Source organism: Rhodnius prolixus, unplaced genomic scaffold (genome assembly GCF_049639745.1).
Source record: "Rhodnius prolixus isolate KJV_2025 unplaced genomic scaffold, Rpr scaffold_2, whole genome shotgun sequence".
NCBI lineage: Eukaryota > Metazoa > Arthropoda > Insecta > Hemiptera > Reduviidae > Rhodnius > Rhodnius prolixus.
In genome coordinates, this window is record NW_027411592.1 from 25,809,778 (window position 1) to 25,829,958 (window position 20,181).

A 20,181-nucleotide genomic window follows, 5' to 3' on the forward strand; every position below is an offset into this window, starting at 1 on the left:
ATCATCCTTTACTTCGTTACTGCAATTTTCTTCGTTTTTGAAGGAAATTATTAGCACTTATGTAAGAAAAAAAGAACATATTCTTCAACCCAAAAATCACCAAGATGGAATTTTTATCACAAATTGAAAGGCCAATAAATATTAACGCAACGTTAGCAATGTGTTCGCGATAACAAATTGAACATTTCTTATTGTTAGATATTTTTATTACTATAGTTATTTTTTTCCTTATTTTAATGCAGTTTGGCGTTGATCCAATTATTAACACTTTCATTTTGACGTTTATTTAAAAATAGAATTTACCTTCTTATTGTTATTAATTACGAAAATCTTTTTGTACAAATACTCAGTTATTCCTTTTTGATAGCGTGTGATCTCGTAATCAAGTGGAGGGGATGCGAAGCACCCTAACGTTTATATGTTACACTTTATCTACTCCATTGATGTCAGTCAACAATCACTGAACTGTCCGTTAACAGCTCACTTCACTGATCGCAAAGAAAGTTGAATTTTCACGTCAATGGCTGCTAAAGGTATGTACGATAGTAAAATTCCTCTTTCTCCTTAAGGGGAAATTTCGCATAATAATAGATTTTTTAAACTGAAAAGCAAAGTCGAAATATGAGATCATGAACTCAGAGCGCAAACCGTAGGCTTTTTTTAAAAAAAATATTCTTGTGTTTTGTATCGTAACAGGATGAATTAAAAAAACAAAAAAGGGGTTGTTGAAGAATTTAATGTGAAACTAATATCAATAAATGCAGGTCTTATTCTTCGAACAAAAACAGATGAAATTTTGATTTCTTTTAGATGATAAATTGTTGGTTTATTTATTGTATTAAAAACCACATTAGTTTACATTTACTGTTTATGTAACAATTAGCTTGCAAATAGCAATTTTATTTTTTATAACTAAATTTGTAACCTCCTTTACACGTTATTAAGTCTACTTCCTGATGGGTAGTGCATTCGCCCATCATTTTTATGGCCGTCTCAGGAATGAAGCAATGTCTACGATCTCAGAACGCTCTGTCTTTCTATGCATAGACCAACTTTGCGTGGCATCCTGTCCCAAAGCATCTTTTATAAGACTAGTCCGGAACAGGAAAATACTGGCAAGGATTTGGTTCATAAAACGGTAATTTATTCATTCTTCACTTCCGTTACTCTTAGCTATTGCTAGTGAACAAATTTTTTGATTATAACGTATCAGAAATATCCGTTTTAAGTTCCTCTGGTCTTCTACAAACTGATGTTGTTGTTTGTCTTTGTCAAAATCAGCATAATTCAAATGCAGAAAATCGAGGACAGTTCAAATTTTAAATTTGGTTTAAATGCATCAGAGTTACGTGTCAATAAGATTAGTGATAAAACCTGCTGGCCGTTAGAGCCACTCTTCTGAATTGATTTTAAAGTTATTTTCGAATTCTTTGCCGTATAGTTATCGCTCCTTTCTATGTCACCAATCAAACCATTCACACTGACTTGAACATTCATTTCGTCACACAAGTTGCCAAAACGCGTTACAGAAACTCTATCTTAAAATACAATCGACTGGTACATCTATCTTCCAGAACATTTCCAGACAACACTTCTAGAAGCCTTAAAAGGCAGTGGCCTCGTGATCTCTTCTCTGTCAACGGGAGTCAATAGAAATGTAGTTGGAGTGTTACCAATAGGTAATTTCTCCTCTCTGAGTGTATTGTGAGCTTTCTATATTATCTTTGTTGCTTATTACACGATAATTGCGGCTGATTGTAACAAAATAAACTATTTAAAATAAGTTTCTTTAGAAAACGTCTCATAAAATTTTCACTAAAATAAGGCATACTTATTGCTTATCAATTAATTTTATGCGAAACTTTTCGCTTGGCAAGTCCACCATTAAGGGTTGTTTTTCTTTGAAAGTATTAAAGCACATTTAAATGGAGCGGTCTCGTTACAAGAAATTCAATATTTTAGCAAATTCCATTATAAGTAAAGCTGTTTCACTAAATAAATTGAGTGATTTTTAGCCACTTTTTTCGCGCGCAAACCCTACAATTTGTAGGAAAGTTCAATGTGTAAATTGCGGAGAGAAACTCATTTGAGATTGTTTTATGTTAAATCGAAATTTTTATTTATGATTTTTAATGTCCAAAATACAGCTGACTGTAATTGGCTGCACCAACATCTTTCCGTCAGCTGATGTTTCCTGTGTCGATAACGTTCCTCGAAACTCCAGTTTAAAATTTAAAAAATATTCCTGCACTTAAGTTTCAATTTTGATGGTTAAAAAAAAAATGATACGGCCATCCTCTCTCCTCATAATGACCCGGTCCTTGCCTACCGCTTCCTCCAATCCCATATAGAATCTCTTGAGCCTTGGCTAAAGAAATGGAGAATTAAAATTAATGAAAATAAATGTAATTACATTACATTCTCCCTAAGGTGAACTATCCTTCCACCCGTTTACCTAAACCTCACTCCTCTTCCCACAACAGATTGTGTTAAGTACCTAGGACTCTTCATGGACAAACGCCTAACCTGGAATCCACATACTAGACCCAAACGGAAAGAACTGAACAGACGATACAAACTTCTCTCTAGACTTCTCGACAAGCGATCTAAACTCTCTCTACAGAATAAACGACTTATCTACACTATGATACTGAAACCTGCCTGGACTTACGGAATGGAACTTTGGGGCTCAGCCAAAGCTTCCAATATCTACAGAATCCAATCCTTCCAGTCAAAAACTCTCCGTCGAATCGCTAATGCTCCTTACTTTGTTTCCAATCATACCTTGCACCGAGATTTCCTTGTTCCTTATGTTTCAGAAGCTGTAAGATCCCGTTACTTTAAATTCCACACATCAATCACCTCACATCCCAATCCTCTAGTAGCTCAACTTACCACTCTACCAGGAAATCCTCCCAGGCGGTTGAAGCGCAGGTGGCCACGCGATCTTCTAAATGAAGTAAGAGCCAATGTACAGTAGTGAACTGTACCACTTTGGGAGTTTCACCAATGGGTGAATTTTCCCCTCATGTATTCATGTATCTATTCCATTATCATGTTGTATCAGCTTCACTTGATGCAGAATTATTCTGCAGTTGTGAAAATATATAAATTTAAAAAAAAAAAAAAGAAAAAAAGTCCTCCGTAGAGAAAGTGTGCCATGGACCGCCTAGAGTGGAATAATAGTTCAATCTCATCTAGATCTTCCGTTTTTTATTCTTTTCTTTTAAGTAATAAATAATCTTACGGGAGTTGGTGGACAAGATATTTCTGGCAGGAACAAAACTAAAGCTTGTTAACATTGTGCTATTAAATTAAATTAGATCGAACTATTAAAAAAAGATGTCTTATTCACACGGTCGCCAGCTGGGATTGCGAGTTAGCGCACTCAGTATCCGTAATTATTTTTTACTGAACATAAAAAATAAGTTTAACATATAAAATTATTAAAATAAGTTTATAGCTGTCAAAAGTTTTTCAAATTAATTTTTTTCTATTAATAGAAGTCTGTTTTCTTTATTAGAAGATTTTTTTTTTTTGTTAAATTTAAGGCGCGAACCTCGTCTAAGCTCATTTACGCGCGGAGATTTTCGCTGAGCCCATAAGAAGCTCCTAGTAATCTGTACCTGGACCCAAAACCGATATCCTCGCTTTGGAATCCAGTAGGCCAACCACTTTCCTCCCTACAAACTATTAAAAACTAATTTTAACAATCTTTCATCTTTCCTCTAAAAAAGAAGTCAAAAAAAAAAAAAAAGTAGACGTTATGCAACTAAAATAATTTTGTTCAATAAAATTTTTTGTCTAAAAAAAAGTTGACTTTGTACTTCTTTCTGGGTTTCCCCTAATATTTCGTTTCATTGTAAACTAAGAGTCTATCCACTGGGCAGTTTTTGAAAAAAAAAATTCACTTTGAAGAAAATTGCGTGGCCAGAAAAATCTCTAGAATGATTTTGTATTATTAACATGTTTATAGTTTTAAATTCAAATAATCGCTTTTATTTGAATGTTTTTTGAAAATCGTTTTTACGTATGATCATCGTTAAGTATTCCAATAACTTTCTTCTACAATATTAACATTATTCGAGGCAATCAATTCACACGTTATATAACTCTAAGAGAGTGCAAACTCATAGTCGTGCCAAAGTTCTTTCAGATTAATTTTTTACGAATTATTGCCTTGAATATTATCAGGTGAAGGAGTCTGTACTACTAAGATCTCTCCAGATTTTTAACAATTAAATAACACACTACAGATAACATTGAATGATGATAAAGCATTCTGTAATCTGTTATTTAATTGCAACAAAGAAAAAAAAAAATGCAGACAGCTGATGACCTCCTTAAAACAATTTTTTTTTTAACTTTACAAAATACAAACGAACGAGCTTGGTTTCGATCATTTGATCGAAAATTATTGAATTACGAGGTTCTTGGCGACCAGCAATTATAGATCATCTATTCAGGTAAAATGAAAAAACAGTGTTATAATAACAATTCATGACCAAATCAAATTTCAAAAACGGATTCGCATCAAGGAATGAGCACAATAAAAATGGAATTTGGATAATTTTAATCTCAAATTTATCTCTAATCTTTTTTTTCTCTCTCTTACTCTTAAAGAATTGAGATCATGACAAATATTCGATTTCAAGTTTTCGATATCCGTTTTAAGGATCGCCGAATCTGAAAAATTGTTTTTTTAAAAATGGTCTGTACGTGTAATATCTCAAAAATCTGCTAAAGAACTGCAACAAACTGAAACTTTATTTCTAGATTCGTCTCTATCTGAGGGCCTCACTGCAACTTGCAAACAAAAACCTTATGACCGAAAGTACCATTTTAATGTAAAATTGGGTGGGTTTTACATCCAGCTTCTACGTAATTAGGAGTCGTGGGTGGAAGCGATTAGCAAACGTACTGTACGACATAAAGATTCATTTTAAACATTTAAAAATATTATTAGCTTAGCAAGTCTGGCCTCTAACCGCTCGGCTACCGTGGCGCCTGTAAGTACCACTTATAATTTGATTTAATTTTTCACTTGTGTCAACATTTCCTCAGAAATAGCTCTATAGCTTTCCTTTAAACTACGTGCACGCATAGATCTCATGGTGACTACAACTTCTACGTGAAACATTCTCCCAGAAATACTTAATTAAGGCCACTTCTGTGAGAGGGGGCGAGTAGACTTTCCCCCAAAGCATAGGTCGGCAACGCGTCGCCCGCGGGCCTCATGAGGTCCCGATGCTAGTTTCTGTGCGGCCCATCAAGCAATACAACTTTTTTTATGGTAAACTAAAAATTAGGACGGCTTTTTAAAGTTTTATTATATTACTTGTTATTTTTCAAAAATGAATTTCATAAAATCAAAATATAGAACGAGATTGACCGACGAAAATTTGCTAAACATTTTGAGGTTTTCAGTTTCTCAAACCCAACCCGACATAAATGATTTATCGGGACAAACATTCAAGAACAAAAATGGCATTAAATTTTAATGTTATTTTAATTTGAATAAAATAAATTATTTTCTTTTTTAAGAATCGTCACTTTTTTGTTCTCCGATGTTATTAGATGATAAGGTGGTAATGTGGGACAGCCTTTTTTTACCTCGCATATTTTGAACACTACTGTATTTAAAATCTACTCTGAAGTAAAATCATAGACATACATTATTTGTCTTGGTAAATTTGGAGTCCCGAGTGGATTACAGCAATGAGTCTGGAGTTACACTGAAAAAGTCTGTCGTATTGGGTTTTCAGAAAGTGTGGTGGTAATATGGGACATATGTTAGATAGTAATTATAGTTAATGTTCTCGTTTCTCCATGAATTGTAAAAATAAGCCTTAAATATGCCACAAAACTATATTTTACACAATTATCGTACATAAAGGATAAAAATTAGGGTGTAATCAGTTTTCATAGAGAAATGTCAAGAAATCTTTGAAATGATCTTTTTAGGCCCTTTATCCTGTAGAAAAAAAAAAATTATTTATAAGACACTAGTTTCGTCCTCAGTGCCACTTTTCACACCTGTTCGGCAGACGATTAACGAGGTTGTTATATGGGACAGCGCTGTCCCATAATACCACCATTCACCGCGTACAATATAATCTCATTTTTTTTCCCAATATACATTCATATATGAAATCCATAATACTGGCATTTAATTCTCTCTACTTTCTACATTTTTAATGTCTAAGGGAAATTATTCTATACTTTCCTCGGTATTAACCAAAAGCAGAGGAAAATCAACCTTAAGAAAACTTTTTAGCACTGACAAAATCAACACGGCCCTCTCTTGGACAAAGCTGCCACTCGATTGACGCGCTGCCTTCTGTACCAGACAAAGCCTACCCTAAAGAGTAGTAAGACACCAAAAACTAAAAGATAGCACTACTGTTACAGGGGTGTCCCAAATTCCAACCCCGTCCCATATTACCACCTTCTCCTCTATAGCATGTAAATAAATTTATTAATTTTTACTTTATTTTTTATTTTTTTAAATAATATTTATATTAAAAAAAAAAAAACTTATTTAGGCTTTATATTTACATTTAGATTTAGATTAAATTTACATTTAGATTACAAAACATCTGACTGTGCTAAAGGTTGATATGAGTAATGTTTGTACACTTTAAAACATTTTAACAATGAAGTAACAAAAAGTTATACAAACAATAAATTGCTTCAGTATTTCATAGTGACGAGAAGTAAATATAACAAAAAAGTGCAGACAAGATACTACAATCTGTATTGGAATGCAACATAAAAAAATATAAATGCAAAGCAAATAAAATATGTGACAGTATAAATGTTATTTTTAGATATACTGATGATGTGCTCAGAGCTCATCTGAAAAATATCTACATCCGAAGAATAAAAGTGATTAATAAACCCTAATTAAAAATTGAGTTTAAAATTCATTTATGAATAAACTAAAATCTATATTTTTGCAGTGGTTAGAATCTTGCCAAATCCCTTACCCATCGAAGTACATAAGGTCGCGACGTGAGCGCTCTGATAGTCTAGTATCAGAGTGAAGTGAATATCAGATTAAAAGAACTATACATATCTGGTCAAAATTTAAACTTTGACTTGTGATTACTTCAACCTCATTATTTGAAAATGTCGATGCAATAAATATTTTCATAAAATATCCTGTAAAAAAGCTAAGAATGTGTTTGTTTAAAAGTGCTAAAATAATAAACAGAATTTCTAATGTAAACATGAAAAAAATAAAAGGTTGATGACCACAGATAACATAGATTAATTATAAAAAATATAAATTAAATAAAAGACATGTCTGCTGAGCAGTGATACAGAGGAGGCTGGACTAATTTCATTAAACTCTTTCATCAATCATTAACAGTAACATAACCAAGATAATTGATTACAAAAATATAATCATATAAAAATTAGACTCAAGTAGTGGTCATTTTCGAAAAGTTAAATTAATAATATAGTTATTTCTAAAACAAAAACTCGGTCCGAACTATCTGAACTCTCTCTCGCGGCAGTTCACTAAAGTTATTGTAGCTTATCAAGTTCAAAGGAGATGGGTGTCGGGGAAAGGATTTGTTGAGTTGTCAGCGAACCGCAGTTATATCGGATACGAATCCAGTTGTCTGGTGATGGACAGGTTACCTGTAACGAGAGAACACGGTCCCGAGTGCACTGAAAAAGCTCCGGGTGCCAATGAATAAGATATTTGTCGCGCTTTAATCAAAGTAATAGGATCGTTTATTTTAATCTTATCTAATAATAAAAATATGTTAATTAGTGACCGTTTTTTCACCAATTCTGTCTGAAGTAATCATTAAAGAAAATAAATTGGCAACTACCCAATTAACAAATTAATTATTTTTAAGTTTTTTTATCTAAATGCACTTTTTACAGTTCAATTGGCACTGTCGCATATCTTTCCAGTTATAGGATTTTAGTGACATTGAAAATTATCTTTGACCGTTAATAGTTAAAAATTTAATTTCTGATCCTTTAAAAAAAAAAATCCTTGACATTAATTTTTAACAAAATTTCTTATGAAAGTTATTTATTTCCTCTCAATATAAGTTGAAAGATATGAATAGTAAAATTGAATACACAAATACAAAGAGTTGTAAAAAATAATGATGTAGAAGTAAAATAGTTGGAAGAAATTAAAGAATAGTAAGAAGAAGTATTACTTATAGCGAAGACATAAAAGGATATTAAGAAAAATCATAACAATAGTTAAACAAAATTAATATAAAGCTTTAATTAATGGAGCAATTAATATAATGCTGCAGAATGATGTTCATGATTGTGATAGACCTCCATCCCTTTGGCACTGCCGTTGCTGTATATGTGTATATTGGTTGGCAGCAAAGCAAAACAAACATAGAATTATCTTCCAGAAGATTGGTGAAATCAGATCTTACACCAAGTGTTGTTTCACCTAGAATTTATTATAAAATTCCAGAGACTAGTTGCAACTAACTTACTTCAAAAGAAATTTTAATTAATTCTTAATTGAAAACTATTTTTTAAGGCCTAAACGAAGATTTCATAGTTAATATTTTCAGTATAGTTAATTGAAGTAGCTTTAAAGTAAATTAAATATTATCTATTGTTAAATGAAATATTGCCTAAAGTTCATGTTTATCCCAAAAAGGTTAACAATCTTATACCTGTTACGAGTTTGTTTATGGACGAGCCTAATTTATTTACATATATACAGGCAAAAAATTTAAAAAGAAAAAGTCTTACTAAAGTTAGTAATCTATCTGATATTAATTTAATTACAATAGTTGTAATATTGGACTGTAAGTACTAAATCTGTCGAAGGGATGAGATACACTAAACATAATGAATGGTATCCTCTTTTACGTTTTAATTGCAAAGAAACCACAACGAGCATTCTTCGGGTTTCTCGGGATTATAGGGTTTGTATTGTAGTTAAGATTCAGCATCTCGCCCCTAATCTTCAGAAGCCATTTAGCAAAAAATAAATCTTGAGCGCATTCCCTGCTCAGATCAGCTCGGTTGTTATAATACAGTGATGAGAACTAGTTCATATTCATGGAAGGCTGAGTAGCTTTCTTCTTTATATGGGTCAATCAGCTTGCTATTTACGTTAGAAATGGCTTTTGAAAAACTGTTAGTAAATTAATGTTTACGTAGCTTGTACTCATCAGTGTACCAAATCATCTATGTATTTTTGCGTTAATAAGTAGCATTCCCTCATTAACTATATATATTCAGACTGTTTTCTATTACATTAAATTTCTAATTCATGCTGATGGTCTTAAAATATTCAGTTATTGAAAATCATAGTCACTCAGGCATTTTGCAGCAAAAAAGTTAATAATTTAGATAAATGGTGGTGATAGTAAATGTAAATTCATGCTTCTTAATGAGTTATTTTAGAGGAGACAGAAACACATCTTGACTTACAAAATTCATGAAGCAATCTTGAACCTTGAATCCGTTTAAAGATCTTGGCATTATTTTAGAGTCCTCTCTCTCTCTCTCATTTACAATTCCTGCTGATAACATTGGTTATAACTATCTGAAGAACCCGGGTTTTTTAAGCAGGCAAACCAAACATATCATCAACATCTCTTCCGTTCATAATTTCGATTACCTCGATTGCCTGGTTTCCATTTTACAAACTCCATTCTATTTCTGTTTGAAAAGCTCTAAATAACTTTCTGCGAATGTTTGCGTTTAAAACAGCAGTACAATCAAGGAGATGCGCTATTTTCTATACCCATTTCCAAACCAAAATCATAAACAACGAAACAGTCTGATGCGTAACCTAATCCTTAACTAACATTAATGTGCCTTGCTAATATTACTACAAAATTATCCTTTATGAAACTGGTCATACAAGATATAATTAACATCATTCCAATAAATGAAGAGTTATTAGAAATTGTAAAGAACAGAGCAACAGAATTGATCTGCATAAAAAGCAAAACTGTGAAAAATGCTAAACAAGTATCTTTAAATATTTACATACTTCAGATAATGTAAGTATATTCAGTTTGCTATTTTTGTATGGTTGTTAAATCCATACATACTTGATTACATATCACACATTTAAAAATACAAAAACTGTGATTTTCAATACATTAAAAATCTGGTCTCTTCTTGAACTCTAGAATCTGTAAGACTAGCTTTATTACACACAAATTATTGAAAAGATATTTATAAGCTGACAAATAGAAATCTGTTCATGCAGAGACCAAAAAGAAAGTAGCTGTGATAGGCGGAGGCGTAGCAGGTCTTGTGGCAACTAGACACCTTGCAGACTCTGCATGGCCTACGGTGCCAACCATGTTTGAACAGACTAACAGTCTTGGAGGAACTTGGGTATACACTGACACTGTCGGCAAAGATGAATATGGACTTCCCGTGCACTCCAGCATGTATAAAAGCCTCAGGTATTTTGTAAATTATTTAATAGGTTATAACTTCCACATCAAAATTAAAATTAATCAAAAGGTACTTTCGAGGTTTTTGGAAATATCCAAATATGTGTAAGAATGCTTTTCATGTCAAGGAGCACATTTCTATAATTGTGTGTTTAATTTAAAAATTGTGTCTACAAGCTGAACACCAAAGTTAAAAATATAACGAATATTAGCGACCCTTATCAAGATTGTTAAAAAATTGTAAGAAGAATCCATGATCCTCTGTACAGAGATTCATATTAATATTATTAAAAGAAAGGATCTAAAACTTCTTCAAGGATATTGACTTTAAGTGCTACTACAGAATTTGCAACATTGTGTCACATCAATATTGCAGATTTAATATGCCTACAATATTTAACATAAAGCAACATATTACTCTACACTCTAGATTCCTAATCACCTTTACGTTCCATTCACTCCCTGTTTCGCCAACACACAAGAAAGGAAAAGCAGGAGACATTCGGTTGAGCCACTCCTCTTTGCGTGCAATAATAATAAAATTTGTAGAACTTATGAAGTATGTTTTGAATTAATAATACGTTGACGATATTTGTTTCTAGAACTAACTTACCGAAGGAGGCCATGATGTTCCCGGACTTCCCACACACTAATAAGCAAGGAGTTTCTTACCTTTCGGCCAAAGAAGTTCTGCAATATCTTAATGATTATGCTGACCACTTCAACATACATCCTTTCGTTAAAGTAATGTAGCTTTTGCATCTGTTTTATATAATAACGTAAAGTTATTAGTAATAAATAGTCTGATAGTAATAATAGTGATAACAATTATGTCAAAGTCAAAAGGAAATGTAGGAATATTATTATAAAATTGCCTTGCTAAAAAATTATTAATTTTCTGGTGACTACATAATAATAATGCAAATTGAATCACAATTTCAAGTATTACTTAGATCCTAAGTCCGCATCATTTTACAAGGTCAGAATTTTTTAGTTAAATGTTTGTAGTACATAACTTGTTGGCGCATCATAAATCCCTTCAAGTATGCACTTCCACTGCATGTAATTTGAGCGAAGTAAAAGTCATGATAAATAAACAAAGTTTTAAAGACACATAACTCGATACTGATAATAATCATTAATGTTTTATTCACACAGCTTCGGCACCATGTTAAAAAAATATCTCCAATGGGTACTCAGTGGAAAATAGAAGTGATTGAGTTGGAAGCAAACAGAGAACATACTTACATGTTTGATGCTGTAATTGTCTGTAATGGGTGAGTAATTATAACTGCTTCATACAAAAAGTTGTTAAAGAGGACTTCTTAATACGGACCAACATGTAATATGGTTTTACCTGCTTCCAAAAAACTTCCCAAACATTATTTATAGATGCATTTGGTAACAATTTTATTTTAAAAACCAAGTCATCATCTTCGCTAGTCTGAGTGAATGTAATAAGCACATGGTTTTCTTCTTTTTAAGCTATTTCACATAGTGAGTTTCTTGGTCCAAATAACACAAACCTAGATGCTGAGAATTATGCTTGCTTTAAGACCTTGACGCTGCTTCGAAATGTTTTAGTTTAATTTATCTGTTTTTCTAGAGAGTTGCTACTTAGAAGTTTTATGGAAGGGTAATTCAATCTTACTGATTCGATTCGTATGATTGTATTTTTCGCACAAACAATGTAGGAGACTCCATGAATAATATAGAATAAACTAACTAAACTAACTAATTCATAATCTTCCTATCTTGAATTCGTAATTTCGGTCATTCAGCGGTTTTTGGAATGTACATACTAGGCAAAATACATCTCTTAACAGCCTGTAATCTTTGTCCTTACAAAATTCCATTCAAGATATATTGTGCTCTTTGCTCTCATTTAATCTCATATAAAAGTTTCTGGAAAAAATATTTCATGACTGTATATATTTATATACATAGTTATGTTAATTAATTGTTGAAATAATGTAATAATGTAAAAACGAGATAGTAATTGTTATCAATTTTATGTCCAAAATCCATGCGATAATGTTTTATAACAGCCTCAGTAAAACTAATGTAAAAAAAAGATAGTGGAAGATCAGAGATGAAAATTTTATCTCAATTGCTACTTTATGCATTTCTATTCACGATTCAGGATTTTAAACAAATCCATCTTACGATTTATCTTCAATCTTAGAATGTAAGATTTGTTTTTTTGGTTCTTTCAAAAATTAAACATTTCCGGCGTGAAAGTTAAGAAAATAAATCAATTTCAAGATATCACTGATTTTATCTGTGGTAACAGAAATTCAGTCATCAATCTCTGATGATGATGAAATTCCAATTGATGATTATGAACGGTAAAAAATAGAATAAACATGCGTGCTACTACAGATAAAGTCAGTGATATCCAGATTTGCAGACCTAATTACATTTTAAAACATGAAAATTAATTTATATATTTAATAATGTAACCATTATGTTTAATTGCTAGAAATTACTGAACTTTTTTTTTTTTTTTTTTTGCTTCCTAAACTTTGCTGATCGCCATTCTGAATATTTAGAATAAATATAAAACCAATTCAGAATTTTGTACACTAAATAAAATTTTTGTTGATGACATGAAGATATCATAAAGTATTTTAAATGCAGTTTGGTATTGTTCAAATCCAAGATTTGTTAAATTATAAAAGGAAAAACGCTCCCAGCATTGTGGCAACCTGATCAACTTTTTCACTTACTCTAGTTTTGAAATGCCAGTTTGGTGGGAAGATTTTATAGAAATAAGTAATTTGACTATTGTTTTGAATTTTTGATGTTTGCAGAATTGAATTTAGAATTTCTATATATAAATTAAGACATTAGGCCCTTGCTTGAATTTGCTACTAAGTTGAAATACATTCTTTCTTTTTTGTCCAGTATCTCTTTTAAAAAGAAACGCATGTCTCTTTAACAAACAGATTTCGATCCGATATGAGCTGATTCTCTTACTGGAGTACGTTGACAAAATATACTTACAGTTGACTCTAAAATTTAAATTACCACCGAATTTGTGAATATCGAACTTTTTGAAGACATGTAGACCTCTCAAAAATAAAGTAAAATAAATAATAATAATAGGCGCTAATGACCTCAGCAGTCGATGCGCCAAAAAATAATAATAATGAAACTTTCTTTTCACTTAAGTTTTATTACATTTACAGACACAATAGCAAACCACGCTTTGCAAAAATTAAAGGCATTGAGTACTTTAAAGGACGTCAATTGCATTCACACAATTATCGTGAAGCAGAAGTCTTCCGAGGATTGAGAACTCTGGTGGTTGGCGCTGGACCATCGGGTTTGGACATGACATTTGAACTAGCCACTGTCACTGATACTGTAAGTAAAACATATTTACTTATTGCAGCTAATATTTCTTATGAAACATAATTTTTACTAAACAAAAGTTTAATCTAAGACAATCTCAGCAATTTTGTTGCTTTTAATTAAAGGCATTTTTAGAAATTACCACCTTCGGATGAGAAAATTTTATTTTCGCTTTGCACAGCCAAAATATGTTGCCCAAATATTCGGGTTGTTGATGTGTATACAGCGTACGAACCAGCCATAATATTTTTTTTTTTTTTAAGACAATGGATACATTCATTAGTAAGCAATTTAGGAGTTGAATGTCGTTGTGAATAAAGAGTTGACTCAAGTCTGTCACTATCTTAGTAATAGCAAACTATAAAGACAAAAAATGTACAAGTATTCCATAAAAATTGGTGGGTACTTTTGGAATGAACTAGGAAAGCTAAAATGCATCAACTATAATCGCAGTAGTTTATGAATTAATCTCAAAATCCTAGAGTGGGATGTGTGTTTTGTTCGGAACCAGTGCTCCGAACCAAAGGTCCCGGACACTGAACGGACATCGTTTCCTTTTAATTTTAGTTACGTTTTGTGTGTACAACCCTTCAGTTCTTGTCCTTAGAGAAGCTTAGATTAAAGAAGAAAATTTTTCTTTTGAACAGGTTGTGTTGAGTCACCACACTGACTACGCGTCTAAAGTTGGATTCCCACCAAAAGTTATACTTAAACCGGACTTGGATAGAGTAACTCCAGATGGCAGTGTGATGTTCAAAGATGGATCGTTAATGGAGTTTGACCTTATCATTCATTGCACTGGTAAGTTGTGAGTGATAGTTTCATAGCTTTTATTTATTTATTTATTTATTTATTTATTTATTGCGGCAGATCATCTGCGAGAGTCGCCAGTAGTTAATATTATTGTTTTGGAAGAAACTAGGTACTTTGATCTGGAACAGTTTATTCTGCTAATTCATAATTTGCAATATCCTTTGAAGGAACAAAGTAACTCTGTAGTGAACGTACTGCATTCCCTTACAGAGACCTCAGATGCTGATGCGCCTTGATTTAAAAATATTAAACATACATACATCAAATTTACAGTAAAGTATGTTCGCTAGTCGCCTCCATCTGCGACACCTAATTGGTAGTTGGACATAAAGCCCGCCTGAAAAAAATAGACATTACTTTACTTTATACATACATCCTTTAATTAAAAGCTTTCTTGTACTAGAAGTTCATAAAAAAGCCGATGTTTAGCGCCAATCTATATTCTAGGTTCGGTGACGTAAATATGTCAAGTTCCTATCTATGAAAAACATGACGTGGAAAAAAATTCACAAATTCAAAACCAATTGTTGGATAATAATCTAAAGAAGACAATAATTGTTCCGGATAGAGCAGCAAAATCCAGCTGGCAATTAGTGGAATTTTCTTTTCTGAAAACTAAACAATTGACAAATTTTGAGAATATTTAATTTTGTTTATTCAAGGAAGACTCCCAAATTCATCGAATGCTTTAAGTTTTTTATTATTTGTTTTTCCAGAAATAACTTTACTGCTCGGTCGTGAGTTGCCGCAGAGAGCGTTATGTCATTGCATTAATCTCCTTTAATGAAAATTATGGTGGTTTCATAAAATATAATCTAACATACACATAGTTTAGAAACCTCTCCGAATTCGCAAATTGGATGAAAAATTTGAATTGATTAAAAATAGAGCACCTGTTTCGTTCTCCAGAATTTGGAATGTGAATACAAATTTTTATAGCACAAGTTCAATCCAGAAGAATTCATTAACTAATAATATTCTAATACTTTTAGATTATTAATACTACTATTTTGAATATATCGATTAAGTATGTATTAGATGTACTTAAAACTCTAGAAGACTTTAGTTATAGGCTATGGGTCAAAATGTAGCGTACTGTACTATTAAACAGTAATCAATAAAGATAGCATTTTTACGACGATTTGGCTGTGGGTAAAAGCAACAATATTTTTGAAATACTACTAAATGTACAATTTTTGGAACTTGCCTTACACTCGCCATTTAAAAAAGTTTCTCCCCTTCTTAAAAATAATAATAGGAGAGAAAAAAAAAAGAATTACCCTCTTCAAATTAACATTCTTGCCATAAAATCACATTGGTCATTAAATCACAATTAAAGCACATTAGTTCTAAAGAAGAGGGAAAGTGCTGCCCAAAGTGAGAGAATAATAAAGCAAAAGTTTTAAGAAGACTTTCCCACATCTCAGACTTGGTTTACACAAAAAAGTGATTCATAACAATTACAAAAGGATTGGGGTGGAATATTTATGAAGGTATAACCCTTTTCTTTGCTAAGTTTGTCTTTCAGAAATAATGGAGAGACTCCGCGCAATACCAAACTAGACGACATTTACATAATGGGAAAGTGCTTTTTAAATTTTAGGTGTTTTGTAATAATTATTACGTTCAATAAAATTAATGGCTTATGTTAATATAAAAATTACAAAAATGTTTGGATGTTATAATTTTCAGCTCAGGTGCTTATCATTAATTTTGAAATTGCAATGCTTAATTTTAAATTAAGAAGTAGGCATGTGGACTGAAAAGAATTCACTAGCTACGATGTTTCGGTAAAAGCCTTTCTCTTCCAGTACAAATACAAATATGGGATCCCGAAGTTTCATAATTTCACATTACACACCCACAAACTCTACTAAACTACCACTCAGTATGCTTCTAAGATGTTATATTCATGCCACTGTTTTCTTTCAGCCTGAAGTCTTAGTTGATTTTACTTTCTTAGGGAACTAGCAATCATTCGTTCTGTGAACATGGCTGGACTATTTTGACCGGTAATCTTTTAATCAATTCATGGAGGGAGCCAATTTCTAATTACAATGTCCCTCACCCGGTCAACAGCTGTTATAATAATTAACTAGTACTTTTAATTTACTTATTGCTTTTAAATTTCGATTTAAAGATTCATGCTTTAATTTCAAACTTGTTCTCTTAACTTGCATCTTATCGTCGGACTGACATTATTATCAGTTTATTACCACAAACAATAGATATGAAGAACAGATATTTTATGCCTTTTTGCATATCTTGTTTGTTTGAAAATTCAATATTTTGTTTTGTTTTTTTTCCAGGCAGAGTGAAAGTCAGTAACAATAAAAAAAAATATTTTTGAGGAGGCGCAAGTTTAAATTAATTTATTTTGATTTAACAGGTTACCTCTACACATATCCTTTCCTTGCCAAAGAATGCGATATTACAGTTGAAGACAACTATGTGAGTCCTCTTTATAAAAGCGTAATCAACATCAACCACCCTACAATGGCATTTTTAGCAATATTAAAACATACACCAACATTCTATGTCACTGATCTTCAAGTAAGCTTCAGATATTATTTTTAATGTCAGCTTCAAATTTGTTAGATGACACCTGAGACGGTGTAATTGTAAATATATTCAAGTTATTTTTTTTCCTGACTACAGGTACGCTACTTCTTGCACACGTTTTGTAATCCTTCTTTACTGCCATCGAAACAAGAAATGGAAGCTGAGCTACTTTCAAAAGAACATTTAAAGGCTGAAAAAGGACTTCGAAAATGTGACTATCATATGGTAGGCGATGACAACGTCGAATACATTGATGAATTATGTAAACCAGTAGGCATGACTCCGATACCATCAATACTTCTACGTATTTATTTTCACGGTTATGAACGGATATTTTCTGATTTTAAGAACTTCAGATATAATTTTTACCGCATAACTGATCAAGACAAATTTACTGTAGTAGATCTAAGAGAGATTACAGCCAAGCCATTAGAGAAAATTCATTCAAATCCTTCGTGTAATGCAGTCCAACATTAATCAGTAATCATAAGTTGATTTAAGTTGAATTAAGTGTTTTCTAAGTTGTTTCAAACACTAATATAAGGCAAGTAAAAAACTGAACATGATAAAAAAGTTGGCAAAAGATTTGGCTCTCTTGCAACATCCCTTTTGACTTTTACATCTAAAAAATATGGATTAATTTTTTGAATATTTCTGCCTCTATTAATACCGCTGAATATATTTTTTTCTTGTGCTCAATGTAACAAAAAAGGGGCAAAAACTTTTATTTCTTTCAGTTGTAACTTTTGCTTTAATTGACTGCATGAATTAGCATGATAATCTTGTAACTGGAATTTTTAGGGAAAGAAACCAGAAGATTCCCTCTAATTTCACTTACAAAAAACTTATTTTTATCTGGCAACATTTTGTCCTCAATGTTACTAACTAATGATTAAATTATAATTGTAAAATAGCAAGTGTACTCATTTAAAGAGATGAAATGTTAGCCGCAGATAGCGCTAGTATTATTGAGAATAATTCCTGTATTGAGTTTGCTAAGTATAAACTATTTTACTATAAGTTACTTTACATATCAATAAATAATGTCCAAGACAAAGACCGGTAATCGAACTTAGTACCACTTAGTAATCGTGGTGCCTCAATTTTAATAATTAAATAGTATTTAATATTGTTTAATTATAATAACCTAATTCTTTTTAAGTTAGCATAGTGATTGTAATAGTATTAATTTCATTTTGAAAGTGATATATTTCTATCTTAATGATAAATTATTTGTTACAATTGTATATATATTTAATAAAACAATAAATTCGTTTATTTCGTTCTAAAATCTACTGTTCTTAATTCCTTGCGATTATCAATTCTATGTAATTTTGACATCATGTTTGAAATGTAAGTTGTAAAACGCATATGTGTTCAGATTTTAAATAATTATTTTAGAGCTATTAGTCACAAATTAACAGTTTTGTTGACTACACTTATGTTACAGTTTTCCTTGTTGCTTTTTGTTGATCTCGTAATACAAAAAATAAAAATTAAAAAAAATACTAATGTCGTCTGAGAAAAGAAACTACTCAAGACTAAATACAATTCTTTAATTATTTTACGATGTTTTGAAGATGATTTGATAAAAAAAAATTCTAGAACCAAGAAAAGAGCAGTATAAAAAAAACAAGATAGATTTCATGTAATATTCAATCTCAAATGGTCAAAACCATGGGTTTTGTTCACTAAGAAAATAGTTTATTTTGAGAAAAAAAAAAATGTTTTTGGGGCAAAATAAAATTGTTAGGCCAAATTGTTATTGTAAGATTGAGATATTGGTGACAGCAAAACATATAATCTTTATATGAGGCATATATCAGGCAGCTTAGAAAACAATTATTATTAGAAACTATTAGGCAATCGTGGAGTGATACTATCGGTAAATTGAAAACACTTGAAATATATTTAGAGATAATTCAATTCACTAAAAACTAAAGTGATACCATTTAGTACAAGCGACCGTACAAAAAATATTCCAACCGTTTTTTGGCAAGGTGAGCCGTTAAAAATTGCTAAACAATATTTATACCTCGGAGTACCCTTCTCTTCAAACTCAAAATTTAAATCAGTAACCCAGTTCTTCTTAGACAAATCCGTTCCCCAAATAGGTAAAGTTATTAGCATATTATGCAAAGCCAAGTGTAATAGTTAGGAAGCCAGGTTGGAATTATTTGACGCGATTGTCTCCACCACACTGCTTTAGAGTTCGGAATTTAGGGCTTCACAGAATATGCATACGATAGAAAGAGGGCAAGTGAGCTCTTTTGTTTGCCCAAATGTACCCTCGGCTATCGTTCGGCTAAAACTGGAAGAGTACCGTTAAGCATCACTTTTTTTTTTTAGGAATATGACGTCTTATTGGATTAGAATTCTGACATTGCAAGAAATTAGATTGCCAAAATTATGTTTTGACTGGCTCAAAGTACTAAAGTACAGTAAGGTACAGGAGGAGGAGACAGGAACGTTCAGGCACTAGCGGGGATGGCTGACCTGTAATCGGAGAGCCAAATGTTATCTTCTAAACAGATGACGCACTAATTAAGAAAAATATTCTATATCTGATTGAAAAGTGGACAAATCACGTAATTTCTATTTGTTCTTAATATTTTATTAAGCATGTAAGTATACAGGAATACATATAAAAATACGTCAAAAATTTATTGTAGTTAAGCTAAAAATAAAATTAGGAGAAATAGTTGAGTTTTCTCTACTTATATAGGAGAACTGTATGAAAGTGGATCTTTCCTCGCCTATTTATTTAAAACAAAATTGACTGATTTTCTTGGTTGTGAAAATGGTATCCACATTTTTATCAAATACGATCCAAAGCATTCAGTATAACTAACAAACCATGGTTGCTCTAAAAAGTTCCGAAGAGATTCAATTTCTGTTCTCTCTTTAATTTTAACCTAATTGAACACATTTTGCCACAATGACTGAAAACTGCATTAAAAAAAGGATTGGAGAAAGCTGATACTATTTTGCAAGTTCATTATTTGTCTAACCGATTAAAAAATATTAA

At 31.6% G+C, this 20,181-nt stretch overlaps 1 protein-coding gene across 1 annotated transcript; it reads left to right on the plus strand.

Annotated features, from left to right (window-relative positions):
* The first annotated feature begins 368 nt into the window (after positions 1 to 368).
* On the plus strand, positions 369 to 18,444 carry LOC141449309 (senecionine N-oxygenase-like). The gene is made up of 8 exons (XM_074118594.1): positions 369 to 533; positions 10,229 to 10,430; positions 11,024 to 11,165; positions 11,580 to 11,698; positions 13,613 to 13,790; positions 14,426 to 14,579; positions 16,981 to 17,144; positions 17,250 to 18,444. Exons 1-8 carry the CDS (start codon positions 521 to 523, stop codon positions 17,628 to 17,630), a joined length of 1,353 nt encoding a protein of 450 aa, XP_073974695.1. The 5' UTR covers positions 369 to 520; the 3' UTR covers positions 17,631 to 18,444.
* Positions 18,445 to 20,181: the final 1,737 nt, after the last annotated feature.

Excerpts from the sequence above, each read along its gene's own strand:
- LOC141449309 (XM_074118594.1), top strand. Across the intron at positions 10,431-11,023 it reads AGCATGTATAAAAGCCTCAG|AACTAACTTACCGAAGGAGG; the intron begins GTATTTTGTAAA and ends ATTTGTTTCTAG. Across the intron at positions 11,699-13,612 it reads GCTGTAATTGTCTGTAATGG|ACACAATAGCAAACCACGCT; the intron begins GTGAGTAATTAT and ends TTACATTTACAG.